The sequence below is a fragment of the Protopterus annectens genome, chromosome 9.part0 (assembly GCF_019279795.1).
Source record: "Protopterus annectens isolate FY-2018-M chromosome 9.part0, PAN1.0, whole genome shotgun sequence".
Classification (NCBI taxonomy): Eukaryota; Metazoa; Chordata; order Ceratodontiformes; family Protopteridae; genus Protopterus; species Protopterus annectens.
In genome coordinates this window covers 1,138,787,776-1,138,810,730 of record NC_056743.1, presented here as the reverse complement: position 1 = coordinate 1,138,810,730, position 22,955 = coordinate 1,138,787,776, and the positions used below count along the sequence as shown (strand labels likewise).

The 22,955-nt window shown below is 42.8% G+C and overlaps 1 protein-coding gene across 3 annotated transcripts in view; it reads right to left on the bottom strand.

The window, feature by feature from the left end:
- Nucleotides 1–22,955, bottom strand: part of STX3 (syntaxin 3) — a 580,698-nt gene that overhangs the window by 147,838 nt on the left and 409,905 nt on the right. For all 3 annotated transcript variants that reach the window (XM_044084003.1, XM_044084001.1, XM_044084002.1), the window contains exon 4: nt 11,011–11,085. In XM_044084003.1, coding sequence (XP_043939938.1) covers nt 11,011–11,085 — 75 coding nt within the window. The remainder of the gene's footprint in view (nt 1–11,010; nt 11,086–22,955) is intronic.

The window sequence follows — 22,955 nt, the reverse complement described above, 5'->3', positions numbered from 1 at the left end:
TCTCGGATGTCAAGGCTAATGTCAAAGGCCTCTGGCTTACCGTGTTCACAGATTGTAAACTGAGTGCACTCACTGAATCCCCCAAAGACAAGAACACACTTCAAGATGGTCTAACACAAACAAATGCTTGGTGCCAAAGCCATGGTTTAAAACTCAATATCATAAAATGCATTATAGTACCTTTTGGGAAATCATCCATTCCTGGTAACTAAGTCAGCAATAAAACACCCCTAAAAGTTTATTCACTAGACAGGGATCTTGGAACTCATACAGACAGTAATCTAGCCTTCAATCACCATGCTCAAAGTAGTAAGAAAAAACTTCTGTATTGCTCAACTTATAAGCAAGGGCACTGAATCCAGGTCCAGAGAGGTCATGATACCACTGTACTTCCCCTCCTCAGACCCATCACAGAGGATAATTCCCCCTTAAGTATGAACCCTGACCAGACACATGCAGCAACCAGAACATGCACAAATGTTCCTTACAAAAAGGACATAGGGAGCAAACACAATGTCCTATGCTGATTGCCTCTAAGCCAAGTCTCTTTACTCGGTACCATACAGACTTCTGAGAGGTGATCTCATACAAGGCATCCCTGGACCCTATTTTGATTAACCTTTTGCACATCCACAAAACAAACAGCATCAGAACTACTAGATTAAAAGGCCTACATTTTGCTTGTGACATAAATAGGACATTCTGAAGAGACAAATATGTCTCAGAGAATTTCAGTTATTTTGAACAGGCTTCCCCATCCACATGAAGCAAATTCCTCCCTATCCCTGTTTAAGTGCAATTTGGACCAATAGATGGTGTGATGCCAATGTCCTCTGATGGACAGAGGCAGTGAGTAAATCACCCCCATATAAATCAAATTTGTAGGTCTTATTTGGGTTGCACAACTAGGCTTATAAGGGCCCTAGTATAAACCCATGGACATGAGTAGCAGCTCAGATGCTTGATGATGCAAGCAAAGGAACATAGGAATTGTTGATAGGCTTTGCTCCAGGGATGTTCACTGCTGAGTAAAATGACATGGCCTTGGCTGGAGTATGCAGACAGGTTACTATTAAGTAGGAGCTGGACCAAAACGGGCATATACATTGTGAAGGCTGCCAGCCTAGCCAGACAGAATTTTATAGATACTTCTGTCATCTGTAAATATTAATGTAAACCACAAGCTTGTTGTCTTAAATGGTAAAAATAGTGTTACATGTGGAAATGAAAAAAAAATCTATCAGAAGTGCACTCTACTGACCAACTAAAGCAGGTTGTGACCCTTTGATGTTATAACTTGGAGTCAGTCAGTCTAGAGTGAGGCATCCTGCTTATTGTTTTAAGTCCAGAGTTAATGGCCAGAATTGCATGCATAAATGTCCTTTATTGCTCTGGTTTCTGCCCAGAGGTGAAGAACGTAAATGTAGTTTCTGTTAGCCTGGGAACCCAGGGAAGTGTGAAGAATGATGTACTGTGAACCAGTAATGTGATTTTAACAACAGGGAGAATCAGAGAGCATTAGTCATTTTTGTCTTGACCATCCAACTCACCAGCACTGTCTTGCTCTATATGTAAGTTTATCACAGATGTGTGTTTTCTCTTAGTCTAATCTTTTTAGTTTCTAGCTGTTTCTAAGTGTTTTTCTGTGATGTCAGAACTGTACTACTGAATTATTTTAAGTATTTCTCTGTGATCTCTGAACTCTTGACTAGCACTGTGTAGTAAAAAGTATTGTCTTGTGTTTTGACTATTTGTTATTAAATATTTTTAAACCATTTCAGCTGTGGCTGTTTTTGTAGAGAAAATTTAAGCTCCTTAGAGTACTTGCAGGCCTTTGGTAAAATTGTACAAAGCCACTCCTATAGCTTTAGCCTTGGCCTATACTACCAATTGAATAAGAATATTACACAGTAATAACTGGACACCCTTTTAAGGGCCTTTGAGAAGCTGATAAATATTAGTGGGTGGTGGCAGCTGGTACTACCGTATAGTTTGGGAAAAGGGGGCACAGCTGGAGAACCTGCGCCATCCTTCCCCAGGAGTGTCTGTGTGGTTAAATAAACTCTTCTCAAAGTGTGTGTGTGTGTGTGTGTGTGTGTGTGTGTGTGTGTGTGTGTGTGTGTGTGTGTGTGTGTGTGTGTGTGAGCTACTTGGCAGGGACACGAAGCACTGGTTGGACAGAGAGGGTACTGGAGGTTTTACCTTGCCCACTAGGCTGAGATCTGGACCCTACAGCTGTGCCAGTGGGGAGTCTTATTGGGGACCTGAAGAGCAAGGGCGCGACCAACCCCAGAGTGACTGTGATCTCTGTGTGCTCTTAAGGGAAATTGCACTTTACTCTGTGTATTTATCCTTTTCTCCTATGTGAGATGCCCCTCATTGGTGTTAGTGGTGAGGACAGAGGTTCCTTGATTACTGGGCCAGGGCACGGGTGTCACATATTAATTGTTTGGCAGTGGTGGGATATCCACACCATATATTAATTGGTTGGGAAATACTAACTGGCTTCTAGTGGTGTGGGTAGAGTGAATTCCTGTAGCTGGTGTACAGTGAGCTCTGAAGGTGTTTGTACTCTAAATCAGCCATGCAGTGAATACTCAGATTTCAGATCACACTTGTTTTATTTTTTTGTTAGCTTAGTCAGGGTGAGCAGTTAGCATGTCAGTAGTGGAGTATGGAAAGCTGACAAGGAGCCAGCTGGCAGAGATGTACCAGGCTAGGGGACTGGCGCATGGAAACCTGACTAAGGCAGACCTGACTGCAGCCTTGGTTACAGCTGCATCAGAAAACCACAACCAGGAGGACAATCAGACTGGCAGTGGAGATATAATACCCTTGGAGAATGGACAGCTCAACCTTTCTGCAGAGGACTTAAAAATCCAACTGGAGGTAAAGAGACTTGAGTTGGAGGCCAGGCATGTGGAAATAGAAGCAATTGAGACATCTACAGAGTGAGACAATGAGAAACTGCGATGTTTGCACACTGAGGAGAATGAGAAACTGCTACACCTAGAAACTGAGGAAAAGGAGAGGCAGCATGAGAAGGAGATGTCGACTCTTCACCGGAGTCATGGAGGTAATGGGGAAGGGAGTAACTGGACCCCAGAAGCACAAAAGGTCAGTAAAGTTCTTCTGCAGTTTAAAGAGGGGGATAATTTTGATAGTTTCATTCATATGTTTGAGAGGGTATGCAAACAGTATAGTGTTGACCAAAGGCTCTGGGTACAGTTCCCCCTTACTCCATGGTAAAGCTGTAACTGTTTTGTCAAAAATATCTGATGTTGCATGTTTTGATTATACTGCTGTTAAAAATCACTTGTTAGACTTGTTTAAGCTAACACCTGAAATGTATAGGAAATAGTTTTGTGAGCATAGACACAAGGCAGATGAAAGTGTGTGTGAATATGTGGCTGAACTGAGCACTTATTTCCATAGGTGGGTGAGTGGATGCCAGGTCACCACTTTTGAAGGGCTAGCAGACCTTTTGGTGGGGAACAAGCCCTTAGCACTTTTCCTGAAGACATGAGGATCTGGTTAGCTGATAGACAATGTGCTACTTCAGATGAGTTGGGGAATTAGAGAGACCTATACATGGCAAGCAGGGCAGCCCTGCACAGGAAAGGTACCCCCCAGTACTGCTCATGGGTCTAAATGAACCCAGGGTGGGCAGCACAGACTGCCCCAACAGAATCTGCCAGTAGCAGGGGAAGCCACTAGTCCAGGTACACATCCAGGAACTAGGGTTAAATGTTTTGAATGCAACCAGTGGGGCCATGTGGCATACAGGTGTCCACGGAGGCAAGGTGGGGAACAAAAGGTATAAGAGCCAGTAAGTGGGAAAGACAAAATGCCAATAGTAGGTTGTCTTGGGACAACAAGGGTACCCAAACTACCACCAGAGGTTATATCCTATTGTAGTGAAAGGCAAAGAGGCCATTGCCAAGAGAGACATAGCCTCTGATATAACCATTGTAAAGCCTGCAATGGTTACAGGGGAGCACTACTTGCCTGGGCAGTCTACTCCAGTCAGGGCTTTAGGAGGGATCCCATTCCAAATACCTTTGGCTAGTGTTCACCTGGAATGGGAGGGTGGAAAAGGAAGCCAGCAAGTAGGTGTGTTTGAGAATATACCTGCTGATGTCCTGATAGGGAATGATTTTGATAGTGCAGTACCCTGTGTTTGTGCAGTTATACGCAACCAGGCTTGGAGACAAGCCAGTAAGTCTATTAGCCTGGGGGAGACCCAGACAGACTGCTTACTTGCAGCCAGGACTAGTGAGGTGGTTACTTCAGGGAGGGAGCTACCCTGTAGCAGTGAGACTGAAGGTGAGCCACAGCTGCTTGCGGGTACTGATGGTCCCTTGGACAGAGTTACTGCAAAGGTAGAGGTGAGTAGGAGTACCCAGGCTAACAGTGAGGCACCACTGTCAGAGGAGGCTAGACTTCCTGTGGAAGGGGAGCTGGCAAGGGTTACAAGGAGAGAGTTGAAACAGGCTCAGCTCTCAGACCCTACATTGCAAAGCCTGAAGCAGGTAGCTAGGGAGGCACTTGATTCTCAAGGAAAGGGGGAATCTGTATACTGGGACAAAGTGTTACTATACAGAGTGTGGACCCCTGAGGGAGGGCTAGAAGGTGAGAGAGTACAGCAATTGGTAGTGCCTACAGCCTACCCGTCTGGCGCATCTAGCCATAGCCCATGATATTCCCTTTGCAGGTCATATGGACATACAATGTACAAAGAGGCGTATTATGCAGAACTTCTATTGGCCTGGAATTTCCAGAGATGTAACAGGGTACTGCATGACCTTTGAGCAGTGCCAAAAGGTAGGCAAGGCAGGAGACAAGGTGAGAACTCCTTTGATGCCTTTGCCTGTGATTGAGGAGCCATTTCAGAGGGTAGCTATGGATATTGTGGGTCCTCTGAGTACCCCACATTCCACAGGGAAAAAGTATATCCTAGTGGTAGTGGATTATGCTACATGATACCCTGAGGTGGTGGCTTTGTCCTCCACTGAGGCAGAGAAGGTGGCAAATGCTTTGTTAGAGATTTTCAGCAGGGTAGGTTTCCCAAAAGAAATACTGACTGACAGATGTGCCAATTTCATGTCAGACCTGCTTGCGTGTCTGTGGAAGTCCTGTGGAGTGAAGCACATGAAGACCACCCCCTACCATCCCCAGACTAATGATCTTGTTGAGAGGTTAAACTCTACAATCAAAGTCCATGCTATGGGAATTTGCAGATCAGTTTAAGAGGGAGTGGGACAAATATCTGCCCCATCTGTTGTTTGCTTACAGAGAGGTTCCCCAGGAATCCACAGGTTTTAACCCTTTGAGTTGCTGTATGGGCATAGAGTGAGGGGACCTCTAGATTTAATTTGAGATGAGTGGGAAGCTGTGTGCAAGTCTCACAAGGAGTCTGTTGTGGCATATGTCCTAACCTCAGGATAATTCTCAGGGAACTCATGGGCTTGGCCCAGGATAACCTGGCAGAAGCCCAACAACAGAAAAAGGTGTGGTATGACAGGAATGCTCAAGCTAGAGAATATGCTGTGGGGCAGCAGGTAATGGTTCTCATTCCTGTCAGACACAACAAGCTGCAAGCAGCTTGGGAGGGACGCTACAAGGTGGTAAGAAAGTTAAGTGATGTTAATTACATGGTGGAACTGCTAGGCAGAAGGTAGAGGCACAAATTGTACCATGTTAACATGATGAAACCATACCATGATAGGAAGGCCCTTGTGCTGAGCATTTGCAGTGAATTGCAGAAGGAATCTGAGGGAGATCTGGAGACTGACGATCTCAGTGAGGCTCGGGCTGACACCTCAGTGGAAGGGGTAGCAATGTCCCAGCAGCTATCTCCTACCCAAGTTCAAGAAATCTGAGCAGTGTTGCAGGAATTTGGGGACATGTTCACTGGGAAACAAGGGTGCACCCACCTGGGGCAGCAACAGGTGGATACAGGACCCCAAAGGCCTATTAGGCAGGCCCCTTATAGAGTGCCTGAGAGAGTCAAACAGACTCTGAGGGAGGAGGCACAGGAGATGTTGGAACTAGGGGTGATTCAAGAGTCCAACAGTTCCTGGGCCTCCCTATTGGTGCTGGTGCCAAAGAAGGATGGCAGCACCAGGTTCTTTGTGGACTACAGGAAAAGAAATAGTCACACAGAGTCAGATGCTTACCCCATGCCTTGGAGAGATGAGGCCCTAGAGCAGCTGGGAGGGGCTAAGTATCTTACAACCATGGATCTTACTAAGGGTTACTGGCAGGTGCCCTTGACTCCCATTGTAAGAGAGAAGTCAGCCTTCGTAACTCCTTTTAGCTTGTATAAGTTCACAAAGATGCCCTTTGGGATGAAGAATGCCCCAGAGGCTGGTACATCATATCCTAACAGTAGCAGGAGGGTTTGTCCTTGCTTACCTAGATGATATTGCCATCTACAGCCATTCCTGGCCAGAGCACCTTCAGCATGTAAGGGAGGTGCTGGGCAGATTACAGAGGGCAGGGATTACCATTAAGCTGAGCAAATGTCAGGTGGGTATGGCAGAGGTGTCCTACCTAGGACATAGAGTGGGGAGTGGTAAGATAAGGCCAGAACCTGCTAAGGTAGAAGCCATTCAGGCATGGCCTGCACCTGTTACCAAAAAGCAGGTGAGAGCATTCTTAGGGACCTCAGGGTACTACAGAAAGTTCATCCCCAGTTATAGTACCATAGCTGATCCCCTCACAGACCTGACAAGGAAGAACAGAGCCAGCCAGCAAAAGGCCAAGTTGCTAAGATGGAGCCTAGGGTTGCAAGTATATATGTCAGTGCAGCACCGCAGTGGGATTAGCAATGCCAATGCAGATGGGATCTCAAGACAGGGAATGGGGTAAGGTATACTCAGATAGACCTAACCCTCTCAAGCAGCACTTTTCAAGGGTCACTTGAAAAACTAGCTTGAGTTCTCTTGGGGAGAGGATGTGAAGGCTGCCAGCCTAGACAGATAGAATTTTATAGATAATTTTGTCATCTGTAAATATTAATGTAAACCACAGGCTTGTTGTCTTAAATGGTAAAAATAGTGTTACATGTGAAACTGAAAAAAATATAACAACAGTGCATTCTACTGACCAAGTAAAGCATGTTGTGACCCTTTGATGTTAAAACTTGGAGTCAGTCTAGAGTGAGCCATCCTGCCTATTGTTTTAAGGCCGGAGTTAATGGCCAGAATTTGCATGCATAAATGTCCTTTATTACTCTGGTTTCTGCCCAGAGGTGAAGAATGTAAATCTAGTTTCTGTTAGCCTGGGAACCCAAGGAAGTGTGAAGAATGATGTAATGTGAACCAGGAATCTGATTTTAAAAACAGAGAGAATCAGAGAGCATTAAGCATTTTTGTCTTGACCATCCAACTCACCAGCACTGTCTTGTTCTATATGCAAGTTTATCACAGACTTGTGTTTTCTCTTAGAAATAGCTAGAAACTAGAAAGATTATACAAAGTATTTTTCTGTGATGTCAGAACTGTACTACTGAATTGTTTTAAGTATTTCTCTGTGATCTCTGAACTCTTGACTAGCACTGTGTAGTAAAAAGCATTGTCTTGTGTTTTGACTATCTCTTATTAAATATTTTTAAACCTTTTCAACTGTGGCTGTTTTTCTAGAGATAATTTAAGCTCTTTAGAGTACTTGCAGACCTTTGGTAAAATTGTGCAAAGCCCCTCCTATAGCTTTAGCCCTGGGCTATACTACTAATTGGATAACAACATTACACAGTAATAATCGGACACCCTTTTAAGGGTCTTTGAGTAACTGATAAATATTAGTGGGTGGTGGCAGCTGGTACTACTGTATAGTTTGGGAAAAGGGAGCACAGCTGGAGGACCTGTACCATCCTTCCCCAGGAGTGTCTGTGTGGTTATATAAGTTCTTCTCAAAGTGTGTGTGTGTGTGTGTGTGTGTGTGTGTGTGTGTGTGTGTGTGTGTGTGTGTGTGTGTGTGTGTGTGTGTGTGTGTGTGTGTGTCAGTTAACTGGGCAGGGACATGAAGCACTGGTTGGACAGAGAGGGTGTTGGAGGTCTCATCTTGCCCACTAGGCTGAGATCTGGACTCTATAGGTGTGCCAGTGGGGAGTCTTATTGGGGACCTGGAGAGCAAGGGAGCGACCAGCCCCGGACTGACTGTGATCTCTGTGTGCTGTTAAGGGAAATTGCACTTTACTGTGTGTATTTGTTATCCTTTCCTCCTGTATGAGATGCCCCTCACTGGTGTTAGTGGTAAGGATTGAGGCTCCTTGATTGCTGGGCCAGGGCACGGGAGTCACAGACATGATCACAAAAATGAATGACTGCAGCCCTTGTCATAAGTGTGTGTAGGAGAATACAGGTGTTTGACATGGGTGGTGTAGACAATCTTTACAGTGACTCTTGTGCCCACATCACCATCAGAAAGGGAATTTGGGCTAATAACAATGTTTTCATGTCTGGGATGCTGACAAGAGCACAAATGCCTGGACAATGGTGACCTCTGGAGATCTCCCATCATAAAAAAATCTGGTGGGTTCCCACTCCTAGTTAACACATGGTCTCAAGTCTGATTGGGAAGGGTATGGCCGTCAGCAGGCACAGGAGAAAAAATATAGGAAAGTGTTTAAGAAATAAATACCTGATACAATCAGAATAAATATTTATTTAACAATACACTCTAAACAGCTAATCATGAACAAAAAAAGGAAAGTTAGTTCCACAGTCCCCGGACGTGTGAACAAAACAAGATGGGACAGTTTCTGAATGTTTTTCTGTTTTTGTTTTTAGCATAAATGGCTAACGACTCAAAAGCTACAAAGCTTAAAAAGCATAGTGGGGACAGATTGAGAGGGCTGGAGCCTGGAGAAATAGCTATAGTCCTTCTTCATAATGAAGGTGCACTTTAAGATACGAGAGTCTGTGTTCCCTAATTTTAAGTACAAGCCACATTCCCTCCTGCATAATTCACAGTTAATTACATAGCAGGCCACAAGTTTGCAACCACATTATGTTAAAATAGCAATGCAAGAAAAATTGACTGTGCTTTTTCTCTTAACCACTACTTTAAACCCTTAACCTTAAGGCAAACATACAAAACTTAAACTAAAAAAACAATATGAAAGTATACTGTAATGCCAATATACCCATCAGATAGATTCAATTAATAAGGTAACTACAGCAACAAGTCTGTCTTCAAAGTGAAACTAGCCACAAGGAATAAAATAAAATAAACTCAAATTCATATACTGCTGCTAAGATAAGGCAAATGCTGTAGCTTCTACATAACACCAGCGTCTCACATTCAGTCAATGGTTTTCACACCCTTAGAATAGGTCATCTGACTTTCTGAGACCAAGACTTTCATTTCATTTTCAAGCTAAAGTGCAAAAAACAATAATGTGCAAATGCAAGCCTTACCAGTACACATTTTAATTAAATTAATAATTTACAAAATCTCTGAAATGCTACAGCTGTATACATGTTTAGGTAGACAGTTTGGTGAACAAGGAAAGAATGCAAATCCTTTGACTTTTTTCAGCTATAAAAAAACTGTATAACTCTGCTACCATACAACTAACAAGCCTCTCAAGAATTGCATTAAACTTCTGTGAGAACCAAATGAGACCTGTGAGACATAAGCTGGACAGGACTCCCTCAGTAATTAATTTATTCATTCATTTTAAGACCATCGACAATCTAATGTAGAGTCTCAGTGGAGCTAGAGCCTTTCCCAGTATGTAAGGGGGTCAAGGCATAGAAGAGAATCTTAAGCAGGCTGCCAAACCATCATATCATGCATATGCAAATGCATTTACACTACTACAAGCAGTTCATGTTATAGCATGTCTTTGGTGTCTGTGAGGAAACCAGAGCATATGGCAGAAACCCACACAGACAAAAGCAAGACAAACAGAAGCCACAGTGAGGCACCCCAACTCAGAAAAAACTAAAGAATCAACCACTATGCGGCAACAGTGCTAACCACTTTTATTGTGCTGCCCCCCTCCCGCCCCTCCACCCAGAAACTGACAATGCAAACTCCTACTCTTAAGAACTGAAGAATCAGTGAGGCTGTGAACATTAAATGAAGACTGTTGAAAGCTAAATGATACTTGAAGGCAGCCCTGTTCACTACTGAGATCAGGTAAAGGCCTTCATGTAATCAGTTACTACAACATCTAGCGTCTACTGATATAATGTCACAAGTTTTATTACGATGAGAGAAGATCACAGTTAATCTCATAAGGACACCAATCACTCTGCAAACATCAGCTATTCATATTGGCACAAAACAGTTTCTATTCTATAATTCATCTGGAAAACATTCAACTTTAAAAGCTTTCATATATAATTGCCCATATTTCAGGTACCTCCTATAAGGGACAACTGGGGTGACATCAAGGTGTTTATGTCACTGAATGACAAGTGACTCAAGGGAACAGTTCTGAAGCATAGTACATCAAGACTGATCGGAAACCGTGAAGAAGAACAGAATGGTGCTGTCTGCTCATCTCTTACATTTTGTGACTTTCTACACAGAAATACATGCCTCACTAGTGTCTTGCAATGCAGAATTTAACACAAAAAATTAGCAGTGAAGTTATTGTTCCTACATTTCTCTTTGTATCCCTGTGGAAATTTGTATGCTTTCTCCCTACAACCTCAACACAAATGTGCACTACACTTCTGACAATGAACCAGCAGACTGAACTTGCTATAGTAATTTATGGCAGATTTTACAAATTCTTACTTTTCTGAAAGCATATACATTCCAGCCTGATTTCATTATTTGATGCTTCTCACAGACTAATCTTGCTGCCCCTCACAGATGAATTGCCCTCTAACAGCTACCTCAACTACTCCAGGGATCCTGACAGAAGGGAAATAGATGTTGTGTTTGGAAAACAGAGAGAGAGAGAGAGAGAGAGAGAGAGAGACAGACAGACCCAGGTGTAACAACCTTGAGGCAGTCCCATTTCCCAAAGCAGAACTATGCTCTTACCTTTCAGTTTGTTGCGAACACCATTTGCCATCTTTTTGATGTCATTCATGAGACGCTCAGATTCATCTTTTGTTTCTGCAGGACAAAAACACACAGTTCTTAGTAGACCTGAGTAGCCATTGCTTTGGTATCTGTTTATGACTTGGTAAGACTCTGTGGGTGTACACATACAACCACAACATACACAAGACTCTAAACAAAGCATGTCAATAAGTCTGTTTAATCTGTTGTCAAAGCACACACACACACACACACACACACACACACGTGCACACACACACACACGCACACACACGCGCACACACGCGCACACACACACACACACACACACAGACACACACCTCATTATTTAACTCTGGTCAATACACACACCTAAACACAACAGATTAAAAATCTATCTAAATGTACAATACACTCTGTACTCATAAACAAAGCACTCCCATAAGACATGTAATGCAGCACAATATAATAGCTAAACATAATGCAATGTTCCTATAGAATAAACAAAGAAATGAAACTCTTATGTAATACAGGTCTTTATATGTCCTGAACAAGTTACATTTTATGTTACTAATGTGCATTCAGTCCCACTAGTCCTGAAACACACTGCATAATCCCAAACACAAACGTTTTTGTGTCATACTTGTACAGAAGACAGGCTCTTCAGTTCTAATGCAGATAAGTTTCTACTTCATTAAAAAAGCCTGAAACACTCAAACTCTGCATATGTTTGTTTGTAAACTAAAAATAAAATGAAAGCAGCAGTTCAGCATAGAGACTGAAATGGTAGTGCCAGAAAGGCAGTGTGCCTCAGGCATGTCACTGCGAACTACACACTCACCAGACATCCTTAAGACTGTTTAATTAACTAATAGTGAAAGCAATATCTAGAGCACAGGTATGCCTTTACTGTGTCCAAACATACCTCTCAACTGTCCAGATTTTTGCATCATATTTTTGTTCCCCATATCATTTGTGGTTTTCTGTCAAATAATTGAGGACTGGAGTCACTAAATAATGACCAACATTTGAATTTCAAAATTCATATCCTTCAGAAAATGTATGCTAACATAACACTTTTTATTCCAGCAACTAAGTTTATAAGAGCAATATTTAAACATTTGTTCCTACTTTTGAGTCTTTTTTATTCCCCCCCATTATTTCTGGCTTTGTCCAGATTTCTTGTGCTAAGAGGCCGAGAGGTATGTGTCCACATTTTGAAGCACTTTGAACATTGTCTTTTACTAAAATCTCACTGGTACTACCTACTTCTCACAAGCTAGTCATGTTGAATTAGTCTGATCTCTTGAAGACACTATAACCTAAATACTGATTTATTTGGTTATACTTCTGGCTATAATCTTAACTGTTATGTTTTGCTGTGACAAACATACGTTTCCAGGCACATCCAAGTTTTCCTGAAAGTTCACAGGGGACTGAGGATATATACTCTGTTGTATTTGATTCCTGACAAGAACCTTAGACTACTGGTATACAATCATGGATGACACGTGGGTGTGTGAGGGGAAAAATATATTTTCTGTTGTCATGCAGCACACAATGTACCCCATCTACATGTGGCAACAATACTAGGAGAAATGGTATGGCCTCCCCAAGATGAAGGAGAAATGGTATGGCCTCCCCAAGATGAAGGAGAAATGGTATGCCCTCTCTAAGATGAAGGAGAAATGGTATGCCCTCTCTAAGATGAAGAAAGGGAGGAGAAATCCTCTTCTCTACGATGTAGGAAGGCTGACCGTGTCTCTTTACTACCATGCCTTTGGAGGGAGCAGAAGGTCTTATCCCACACAAATGTGCTTTGACAATAACTGCACTTGTACTTGCTTTATACAGTGATCATTACTACTTTTGAGCATGTTTTAAAGCATTTAATTTTTTTGGCAAAAATACTCATTTCACGGTTTGTTGGCTTTTCTCATCTGTGTGGTCCAACTCTCTTTGCAGAAGGGCAAATTAGCCAGGGACTTAGTTTGTTGATTAATCTGCACTTGAGAGCTGCTTTTGCTGTGCTTTTATTTTAAGAAATTACAGGATCAGATATCTTGCGGTAGACTGTTGACATGGACTCCTTCAGTTGAGGAGTACTGCTATTTCTTTCTGGTTTACTCTGCACCTGTGAGCTGCTTTTGCTGTGCTTTTACATTAACAAATTCCAGGGTGAGACATCTTGTGGAATAAGGTGTTTACATGGGCTCTCTTAGTTGGGAAGTACTGGAGAAGTTCAATGTGTGGCTGTTTATTGGCTAGAGGCCATGGGGTCATTTTTTTCTCTCCGAGGAGCTTCCCACTGGGCCACAGTGGTTAGCAGTGTCCTGAAGAGCAGCAAATGCCTAGACAGTAAGATTTACCTAGAAAGTCAGGAAGAGGTCAGAGACCTGTTAAACAGTGTGGCAATGGGCAAAAATAGGCTTACAGCAGCCAGCTTGTTCATCGAATAGCACAACCATATCCTAGCATTATATAATATACTGCCCTTAATCCCAGCAACTACCCTAGGAGACCCCCTGTTAAAACCTAATCCTTAATTCTCAATAGCCAACCTTATTACAGGACCAGACAACATGGATATGTAATTTCCAAATGTCTCTGTGGACAACTTAGTAGACTTGGGATCCTAAAGTAATGTAACAATTGTCTCATGTTCTCAGACAACCAGTTAATAACATGGTATGTGAGAGATGTAAATACACAACTTTCTTAGAGGCAACAATCTCGCATACAAATGAAGTTGCCAGGAATACCCACACTACATCACCCACACATACAAATCATCACACACACATTGCCTTATGCTGAGGCACTTAAAAGGAACCTTCCCAACTCTCAAAGACCTCCAAAGCCACCTAATGGCAACACTGTTCCTCAGCAATAACTAAAGCACACATCAAAATCAACACCAAACATCTCACATAAGCCTACTCCTGATGGTCCCCCAAATGCAAAGCACATAAGGCAAGCATGCACATACTCGTCATTGGGGACTCGATTGTGTGACACACAGATGCCTTACCCACCAGGATGGACAAGGAGATGATAATGGATAGTTGCCTATCTGGAGCAGGGATCCACAATACCATGCATGCACTCAAGTCACAGCACCTCAGGTAACCAATATGACTCTATCATAGACCACATAGGTGTAAATGACCAGAGTCGTACCTCACTGTACTATATTAAAAGAGACATAAAGGATCTCTTGGAATATATGTTACAGATAGGTACAGTGAATACAAAAAGTGCACACACACCCCTGTTAAAATGCCAGGTTTTTGTGATATAAAAAAATGAGACCACAATAAAGCATTTCAAAACTTTTCCCACCTTTAATGTGACCTATAACCTGTACAATTCAATTGAAAAACAAACAAATCTGTTAGGGGGAAAATATAAAAATTAAAAAAATGTACAATAGTCTGGTTGCATAAGTGTGCATACCCTTAAAGTAATGCTTTGCTGTGTGTGCACACCCTTAAACTAATACTTTGTTAAAGCACCTTTGATTTCATTATAGCATTCAGTCTTCTTGGGTTCACACCTGCCATCAATTAAAGAGACTCTAATTAACCTCAAATAAAGTTCAGCTGTCCTAGTAGGATTTTCCTGGCATTTACTCAGTTTCCTGCTAAAGCAAAAACCATGGTTCACAAACAGCTTACAAAGCATCAAAGGGATCTCATTGTTGAATGGTGTCAGTCAGGAGAAGGGTACAAAAACATTTCCACAGCATTGGATAGACCATGCAACACAGTGAAGACAGTCATCAAAAAGTGGAGAAAATGTGGGACAACAGTGATGATGCAAAGAACTGGATGTTCCCTCTAAAACTGATGAAAAGACAAGACAAAAACTGGTCAGGGAGGCTGCCAAGAGACCTATGGCAACAATGAAGGAGCTGCAGGAATTTCTGGAAAGTACTGGTTGTATACTACATGTGACAACAATCTCCCATACTCTCCATATATCTGGACTATGGGGTAGGGTTGCAAGACAGAAGCCTTTTCTTACACAGAAAAACATCCAGGCAAGGCTAAACTTTGCAAAACAATGCGTAAAGTGTCCCAAAAGCATGTGGGAAAATGTGTTATGGTCTGATGAGACCAAGGTTGAACTTTTTGGCCACAATTCCAAAAGGTACGTTTGGCGCAAAAATAACACTTTGCATCACCAAAAGAACACCATCCCCACGGTGAAGCATGGTGGTGGCAATATCATGTTTTGGGGTTGTTTTTCTTCAGCTGGAACTGGGGCTTTAGTCAAAATGGAGGGAATTATGAACAGTTCCAAATACCAGTCACTTTAGGCCCAAAACTTTCAGGCATCTGCTAGAAAGCTCAAGATGAAGAGGAATTTCACCTTTCAACACAATGATGGCCACAAACATGCATCAAAATCGACAAAAGAATGGCTTCACCAGAAGAAAATTAAAGTTTTGGAATGGCACAGACAGAGCGCAGACCTAAATCCAATAGAAAATCTGTGGTGTGACCTGAAGAGGGCTGTGCACAAGAGATGCCCTCGCAATCTGACAGATTTGGAGTGTTTTTGCAAGAGTGGGCAAATATTGCCAAGTCAAGATGTGCCATGCTGATAGACTCCTACTCAAGAAGACTGAAAGCTGTAATTAAATCAAAAGGTGCTTCAACAAAGTATTAGTTTAAGGGTGTGCACTCACAACAAAGTATTAGTTTAAGGGTGTGCACACTTTTGCAACCAGTGTATTGCACGTTTTTTATTTTGTATATTTTTCCCCTAACCGGTTTGTTTTTCAATTGAATTGTACAGGTTATAGGTCACATTAAAGGTGGGAAAAGTTTTAAAATGATTTATTGTGGTCTTATTTTTTATATCACAAAAGCTGGCATTTTAACAGGCGTGTGTAAACTTTTTATATCCACTATATGAGCCTTGCATTGATCATCATTCTACCTTCACCAAGGATGATGGCACAGAATGAAAATACAATTATTGATTTTAATAATAGGCTTAGTTTCTGGAGTCCAACCAGGAGGGTCCAATATCTGTCAGCATGGCACAACATGGCAACAGACCACTTTGCTTTGTCAAGAATGGGTTGCACCTGTCCCCCCAGGCTTTCAGATATTGGCTAAAACTTTTTCCACCCCCCCCCTTAGAGCCCTTTGTAGGCAATGCCAAAAAGGCAAAAAGTACAGTTGTGTACACTTACCATAAATGTAGATGTTTGAGTGTATTCACTGTTGCAGTCATCACATTTGGGTTATCTGCTTGCAGTAGCCCTCAGTCAGCCTGATTATCAAAGTCCTGGGTGCTGCATCGGTTGCTGTCTCATCTTCCATGACGTCAGGTAGTCAGGGGTATGAAGCATGCAGCCGACGCCATTACATCAGTCAGGTGCCTCCCTTAATGGTAAGCAACTATATATATATATATATATATATATATATCACACACACACACACAAGGTTATATCTCCAACAAAAAAGCAAATACACCAAAAAGCTTTTAAGTATAGTAAAGGAGACTATAGGTATAGCCAAAATAAGTCAGGGGGATGGAGGGAGGGTAACCAGGACTGCAACAGTGAATACACTCGAACATCTACATTTATGGTAAGTGTACACAGCTGTACTTTGTTCTTCATGTTTCACTGCTGCAGTCATCACATTTGGGTAGATTCCCAAAGCTAAGGATGGGAGGAGGAATTTAGATAGCATTAGGACTAGCTATAAGACCCTGCAAGACTGCAGTGACAAAGCCAGCTCTGGATTTAGAGAAAATTGGCAAATGGTAATGCTTGGTGAAAGTATGTACAGAACTCCAGGTAGCAGCTTATAGTATGTCTCTGGTAGGGACACTCTGAAAAAGGCTGTAGAGGTAGATGCAGCTCTGGTTGAATGGGGTCTAAATCCCCTGTGGGATAGGTTTTCAATGGTGCTTATAGCCAAAATGAATGCAATGGCCTATCCATTTAGAAATGGTTTGCTTTGAAATAGCCTTCCCCTCTGCCCCTGCAGCAAATACCATCAGCAGTTGTTCATATTTCCTTTGCGGTTTAGTCCTGTCCAAGTAAAATCTAAGTTGTCTGTGCACATCTAAGGAATGCAGTATCCATTCCCCTTTGTTCCATGGATTAGAAAAGAAGGTTGGAAAATGAATGGACTGATTAAGAGCCACCCTGGATACCACCTTGGGCATGAAAGAGGGATTGGTCCTGAGGGACACCCTGTCCACATGAAAGATGATGAAAAGCTCCACTGCCATAAGGGCCTGTAATTCAGATACCCTTCTTGCTGAAGTGATTGCTAAAAGGAAAGCGGTTTACAAAGAAAGGAATTTTAACTCTGCAGTTGCAGCTGGCTTTAAGGAGAAAGAGTGAGTTTTTCAAATACAATATTAAGGTCCCAGGCTGGAGTTGGGTCTCTCCTCGGTGGTCTTAAGTTTGTGGCCCCTCTGAGGAACTGCTTGAGCAGTGGGTGAGAAAAGAGGGGTGGTTCTGTGTTGTAATGAGCTGAAATGGCTGAGGCATGAATTTTGATGGAGGAAAAGGAAAGGCCCTTGTGAAGCATCTCAGTTAAGTATTGAAGAATCTGAGGTAAATTGGGTGCTGCTGTGGCCATCCCTTGAGTTTGGTTTCAGACACAGAATCTTTTCCATTTTCCAGCATAAGATTTTCTAGTACTAGGCCTCCTTGCCTCCAAAATGACATCCAACACTTGTTTACTGAGGGATGGTAATGGAGAGATTAGGAAATTAGCCAGGCTGCCCGGTTCAGGGTTTGAAGCTAGGGGAGCAGAGACTGGCTCTCCTGCTGAGACAGCAGGGTAGGGGTCTGAGGTAGGTGCCATGGGGCCAGCTGTGACACACTGCGCAAGAGGGGGTATCAGTGTTGGCATGGCCAGTCTGGTGCAATCAGTATCATCCTTGGTTTGTCATGTTTGATCTTTAGTAGTACTTTGGAGAGGAGAGGCAGAGGAGGAAAGGCATAAACTGATAGATTTTTCCAGCTGAAGGACAGAGCATCCACTTTCCAAGCTTGTTTGTGGGGAGTCCTTGTGCAGAATTTGTCCAATTGGTAGTTCTGCGGGGAGGTAAACAGGTCTATATCTGGGATCCCCCATCTGCTGATCAACATGTTGAAAATCTGTGGTTCCAGTTTCCACTTGTGTGGGTCCAAGAGATTTCTGCTTAGTTTGTCTGCCAGTGTATTTAGTTTTCCTGGCAGGAACTGAGCATGTAGATGAACTTGCTCAAGGCTGTGTTCCACAGAGCCATGGCTAGTCTACAGAGGCGGTAAAAATGGGTACCCCCTGCTTGTTTATGTACCACATAACAATGGTGTTGTTCATCTTTACCATTAATTTTTCTGGAAGAATGTGGTCCTTGAAGGCTGTCAGAGCATTCTGTACAGCTAACATTTCTTTTTGACTGATATGCAGGTGCATTTGACTTGGGTTCCATTTGCCCTGAGTGCACTTCCCTGCCAGGTAAGCCCCCCCATGCATAGTCTGATGCGTCTGTTGTTAGGGTTTGGGCGGCAGGGGGTAGAGTGAATGATAGTCCCTTGTTTTGGTGGCAGGCCTCTGCCCACCAAAGGAATTCTAACCATAGGCAAGGTATGATAGGAATCATTGCTTCTAGATCATGAGAATGTTGACACCATAGGCTTTTTAGATACCATTGTAATTTCCTCATATGCAGTCTTGCATATGGAATTAGTAGAATGCACGAAGCCATGACCCCCAAGGCTTACGGTATTTGCCTTGCAGATAGCAGGGTTTTTGTGGCCACTAGTTTGAAGTAAGTTGTCAAATGAATTTGTTTCGCTGGCATGAGGAAAGCCATCTGGGAAGTTGTGTTCAAGCTTGCTCCCAGGAATATAATTTGTTGACAGGGTACCAGCTGTGATTTCTTTTCATTTATGGTGTACCCCAGACAAGTTAAATACCTTTTGTACAAATGCCAGATAATTCAGAAGTATGTCCTGGCTTTCTGCCTGAATTAGACAATCGTCCAGGTATGGTATATTTGAATATTTCTTTGCCTGCAAAATGCAATGACTGGAGCTAGGCACTTTGTGAATACCCTGGGCGCAGTAGATAAGCCAAAGGGCAGTGCAGAGAACTGATAGTGCATGCAGCCTGCTTTGAAGTGTAGGTATTTTCTGCAAGATTTCCTGATTGGGATGTGCAGGTAGGCTTCCTTTAAATCCAAAGTTGCCAACCAGGCATCTTTGCCTATCATGGGAAGCAACTGGTGGAGAGTTAGCATCTTGAATTTTGGAATCACCAAAAAGGTGTTTAGGATAGACAGGTCCAGGATAGGATGCCATGAGTTGTCTTTTCTGGGTGCCAGGAAAAGTCTCGAGTAGAAACCTTGTCCCTTTTCCTCTTCTGGTATGGTCTGAATAACCTTTAATCTTAACAGAGAGAGAGTACTTGCTTTTGAGCCTCTGCCCACTGATTTGGGGGTAGACTTGGCCAACCGTTTGGGGTTGGTAATGTGTGGAAGTGAAATCTGTATCCTTGGGAAACTATGTTTAAAACCCATTTGTCCTGGGTAATAAGTTCCCAGTCTTTTGCTTGCAGAGCAATCTTTCCCCCTAAAGGAGCAGTCAGTTGAGAAGTGTTTGGAAGTTTTAAAGTTAAGTCATTGAGACAGCTTACCATAAAAGGGAGTCTTACTACTCCCTGATTTGGAAGTGGGAGCCCCCCACTGCTTAGTCCTGTGCGTACCCTGGGACTGAATCCTGGGTGTTCTGCTGGTTCTGGGTTTGAACTGAGAAGGCCTGGAAGAGGCAGGAAAGGACCAATTTTTTGAAAGCCAATGCCTACTAAATCTAGGAGGCTGCACTTGTAAGAAATCTTTAACAGTTTGCATAGATTTAGCTTTTTCCTCCATCTTTTTAAGAACTACTTCTGCTTTGTCACCAAACAGGTGGTCCTGATTCAAGGGAGCATCCAGCAATTTAGTTTTAACATGATCTGGCAAAGATTGCTCCTTAAGCCAAGCATGCCTTCTAAGTACAGACCGGTGACAGCAGCCCTGCAAGATGCCTCTAGTGAATCAAAACCACACTGCAAAGTATGTTTTCCAACCTGTTCAGCAGAATGCATTAAATCCTGTAAATCCTAACTTTCAGCACAATCAAAAATAAACATCATTTTCTGTTTAAGCAATCCAATAATATGCTGCTGATACATGAACATATGAAACTGGCAATTTAAGGCCCTGATGGCCAAGGTTGCAGAGGTGTATACCTTCTTACCCCATCTATCCAGGGACCTGGAATCTCTATCAGAGGGGGTAGGATTTTTGGCAGTAGTAGCCTTAATGCCCTTGGGTCCCTGTGAAATGGTCTCAGGATCCACAGTAGCATTTTTAAAAAGGAACTTGTGAGAATCAGGAACCCTGTAATATCTATCAGGTTTTCTGGGAGCAGGTGGTAAAGAGTCAGGGGCCAAGCTAGATTCCGAAAAGGCATCGTCAACAATGTCCAGCACAAAAGGGATGGCTAAAGGCCTGTGTTGAGGCAGGAGTAAGAAATCTCTAAGCATATTTTTAGAATCAGAATGATCCTGGCTTTCCCAGTGAAAATGCTCCCTAAGAGTATGCAAGGTTTCACCAAAAGAAAAATCCTCAGGAGGGAGAAGCAGAGGGAATAGAATCCTCTGCATCAGAATCCTCATAGGTAGATAAGGGTAAATCCTGGTCATCAGAGGAGACAGAAATTTCAGAATCCTGGTCGGAAGTATCATAAACAAATTCAGTCCTAGGTCTCTTAGAGGGGGAAGGTTGGCTTCCCCTGATTAAAATAATAAGGTCTTCAGCCATTCTTATCATTTGATTTTTAGACACAGAGGCCTGACCATGCAGTCTGGGCGTCGGTTTCCTAAGCATGGTTTGAGTTTTAGACCTAGAAGAAGAAGAAGAAGATGGCATCGGTTTAATATGCAAGTCAGTAGGCCTGAATACACCATCAGAAGCCGGTGCCTGCACAGCGGCTCCGGACCCATTCAAGGTAGAGACATCCGCAGGTTCCACAGTTGAAGCATCTCGCGGCATACCGGACTCTGAATGGGTCTCAGTAGAGACCTGTGAATCTGAAGTAGTGGGTATCAGGGGCTGTGAAAGCACCTCACTGAGTACCAGTGAAATGGCGACTAGTTTAGGAGAAGCGTCGTTGGTAGCATTGGACCTAGTCGGCCTGTCTCTGTCTTTATCTTTGCGTTTTTTCAGAATGTTGGTAGTTGGGTGGCTTACCAAAGACATATTTGGATAATTGAACCAAGTACCAAAATATTTAGAAGCGAAAATGTACTGATGACGAATAGTTTGTGGTTTAAATAACTCACAAAACTGACAACGAAGTATGTAGTGGTCAGGGCCTAAGCAAGGAACACAGTACGAATGAAAATCTTTATGAGGTATTTGCTTTCCACAAGAAATACAATTACTGACTTTTACTGACATCGGTTTAGAGAAAGAAAAAGTTTCCCCAATGGGGTACTTAGCTTTAGTTGAAGATTTCAGTTCTGAAACTCGAAAACGAAAATTTCAGGAGTCGGTCGACCGGCACTTGCAAACTGCTTCTGCTTTGGGCACCACACAAGAAAGACTGATGTAATGGCGTTGGTTGCATGCTTTATACCCCCTGACTACCTGACGTCATGGAAGATGAGACAGCGACCGACGCAGGACCCAAGACTTTGATAATCAGGCCGACTGAGGGCTACTGCAAGCAGATAACCCAAATGTGATGACTGCAACAGTGAAACACGAAGAACATCTGCCAACATAGCAAAAACATCTGCAAGCAACCTCAAGGTGTTACTACCCAATGTTCAGAATCTAAACAAAAAAACTCCACACCCTTCAAGCTGTGACCTTTACTTGGTTTAAAGCTATAGAAAGTTCTACAGAAGTGCAACACTGCAGTGCTTCCACACATTTATAACAGCAACAGCACAGACTGGGGCCAAAGGTGAGCGGGGTTGATCTACAGTATGTTAGCAACAACCACACTGCCAGGATGGATAAACAGAATGTTATCATGGAGCTCATCCACTTGCAAGTCACCATAGGTAAGGCCCCCTCAACATATCATGGCTAGCTACAGGTCACCATCTATGCCCCTACAGACTCATGACTCTTACCTAAACCTACTAGAGGCACTCACCAGTCAACCAAACACCCTATTCAGGGATGTCTTTAACTAGCCCTCTATAGACTGAGAAACATACACTGCCTGAAACTCACAGGCACAACACTTCCTAGACTTTATCATCGCAAACACAAACCTGTCTCATTTGAAGTCAACCTAGAAAATTCAGAAAAAACAGTGACAGTTAGGAACTATTCTAAGGTAAACTACATCCTATTAAGTGTCAGTCTGTCAAAATTTAAGGGTCCCCCCAACTCCAACACCATAGCTACCTATGCAGAATCATTCACAGAGTCACTATACAAGCAGGTGAATGGCTGCATAGAGGCTTCAGCACTTACTAAAAATAAACCCAAAATAAACACTAAAAACAAACCCTATACTGTTGGAATCCTCACCTAAACAGTGTATATAATAAAAAAAACTCATGAGCAAAATCAGGAAAACAACTCTATTAAAGACAAGTGCTCTCTCATACAACTAAACAAGACACTAAGAGGTCTAATTAAATCCAACAAGGCCAACTATGTGGTCAGGATAGTCTCACAAGCTAAAAATCAATCAGAAGGCCAACTTCAGCTACATCTGAAACTTTAGAGGCAACACACAACTCTGGGCTGAACTGTTGGTGATCGGTACCACCTACACCAAGCAGGGTAACATATCAAATCTACTGGATGATAAATTCAGTTCAAACTTCACCCATCACTCCCCCCCTCCACCAGCTCCACCAGGTGAATTCCCCTCAAGCATATTTCTCCCCACTATCAGCAGAGACCAGGTG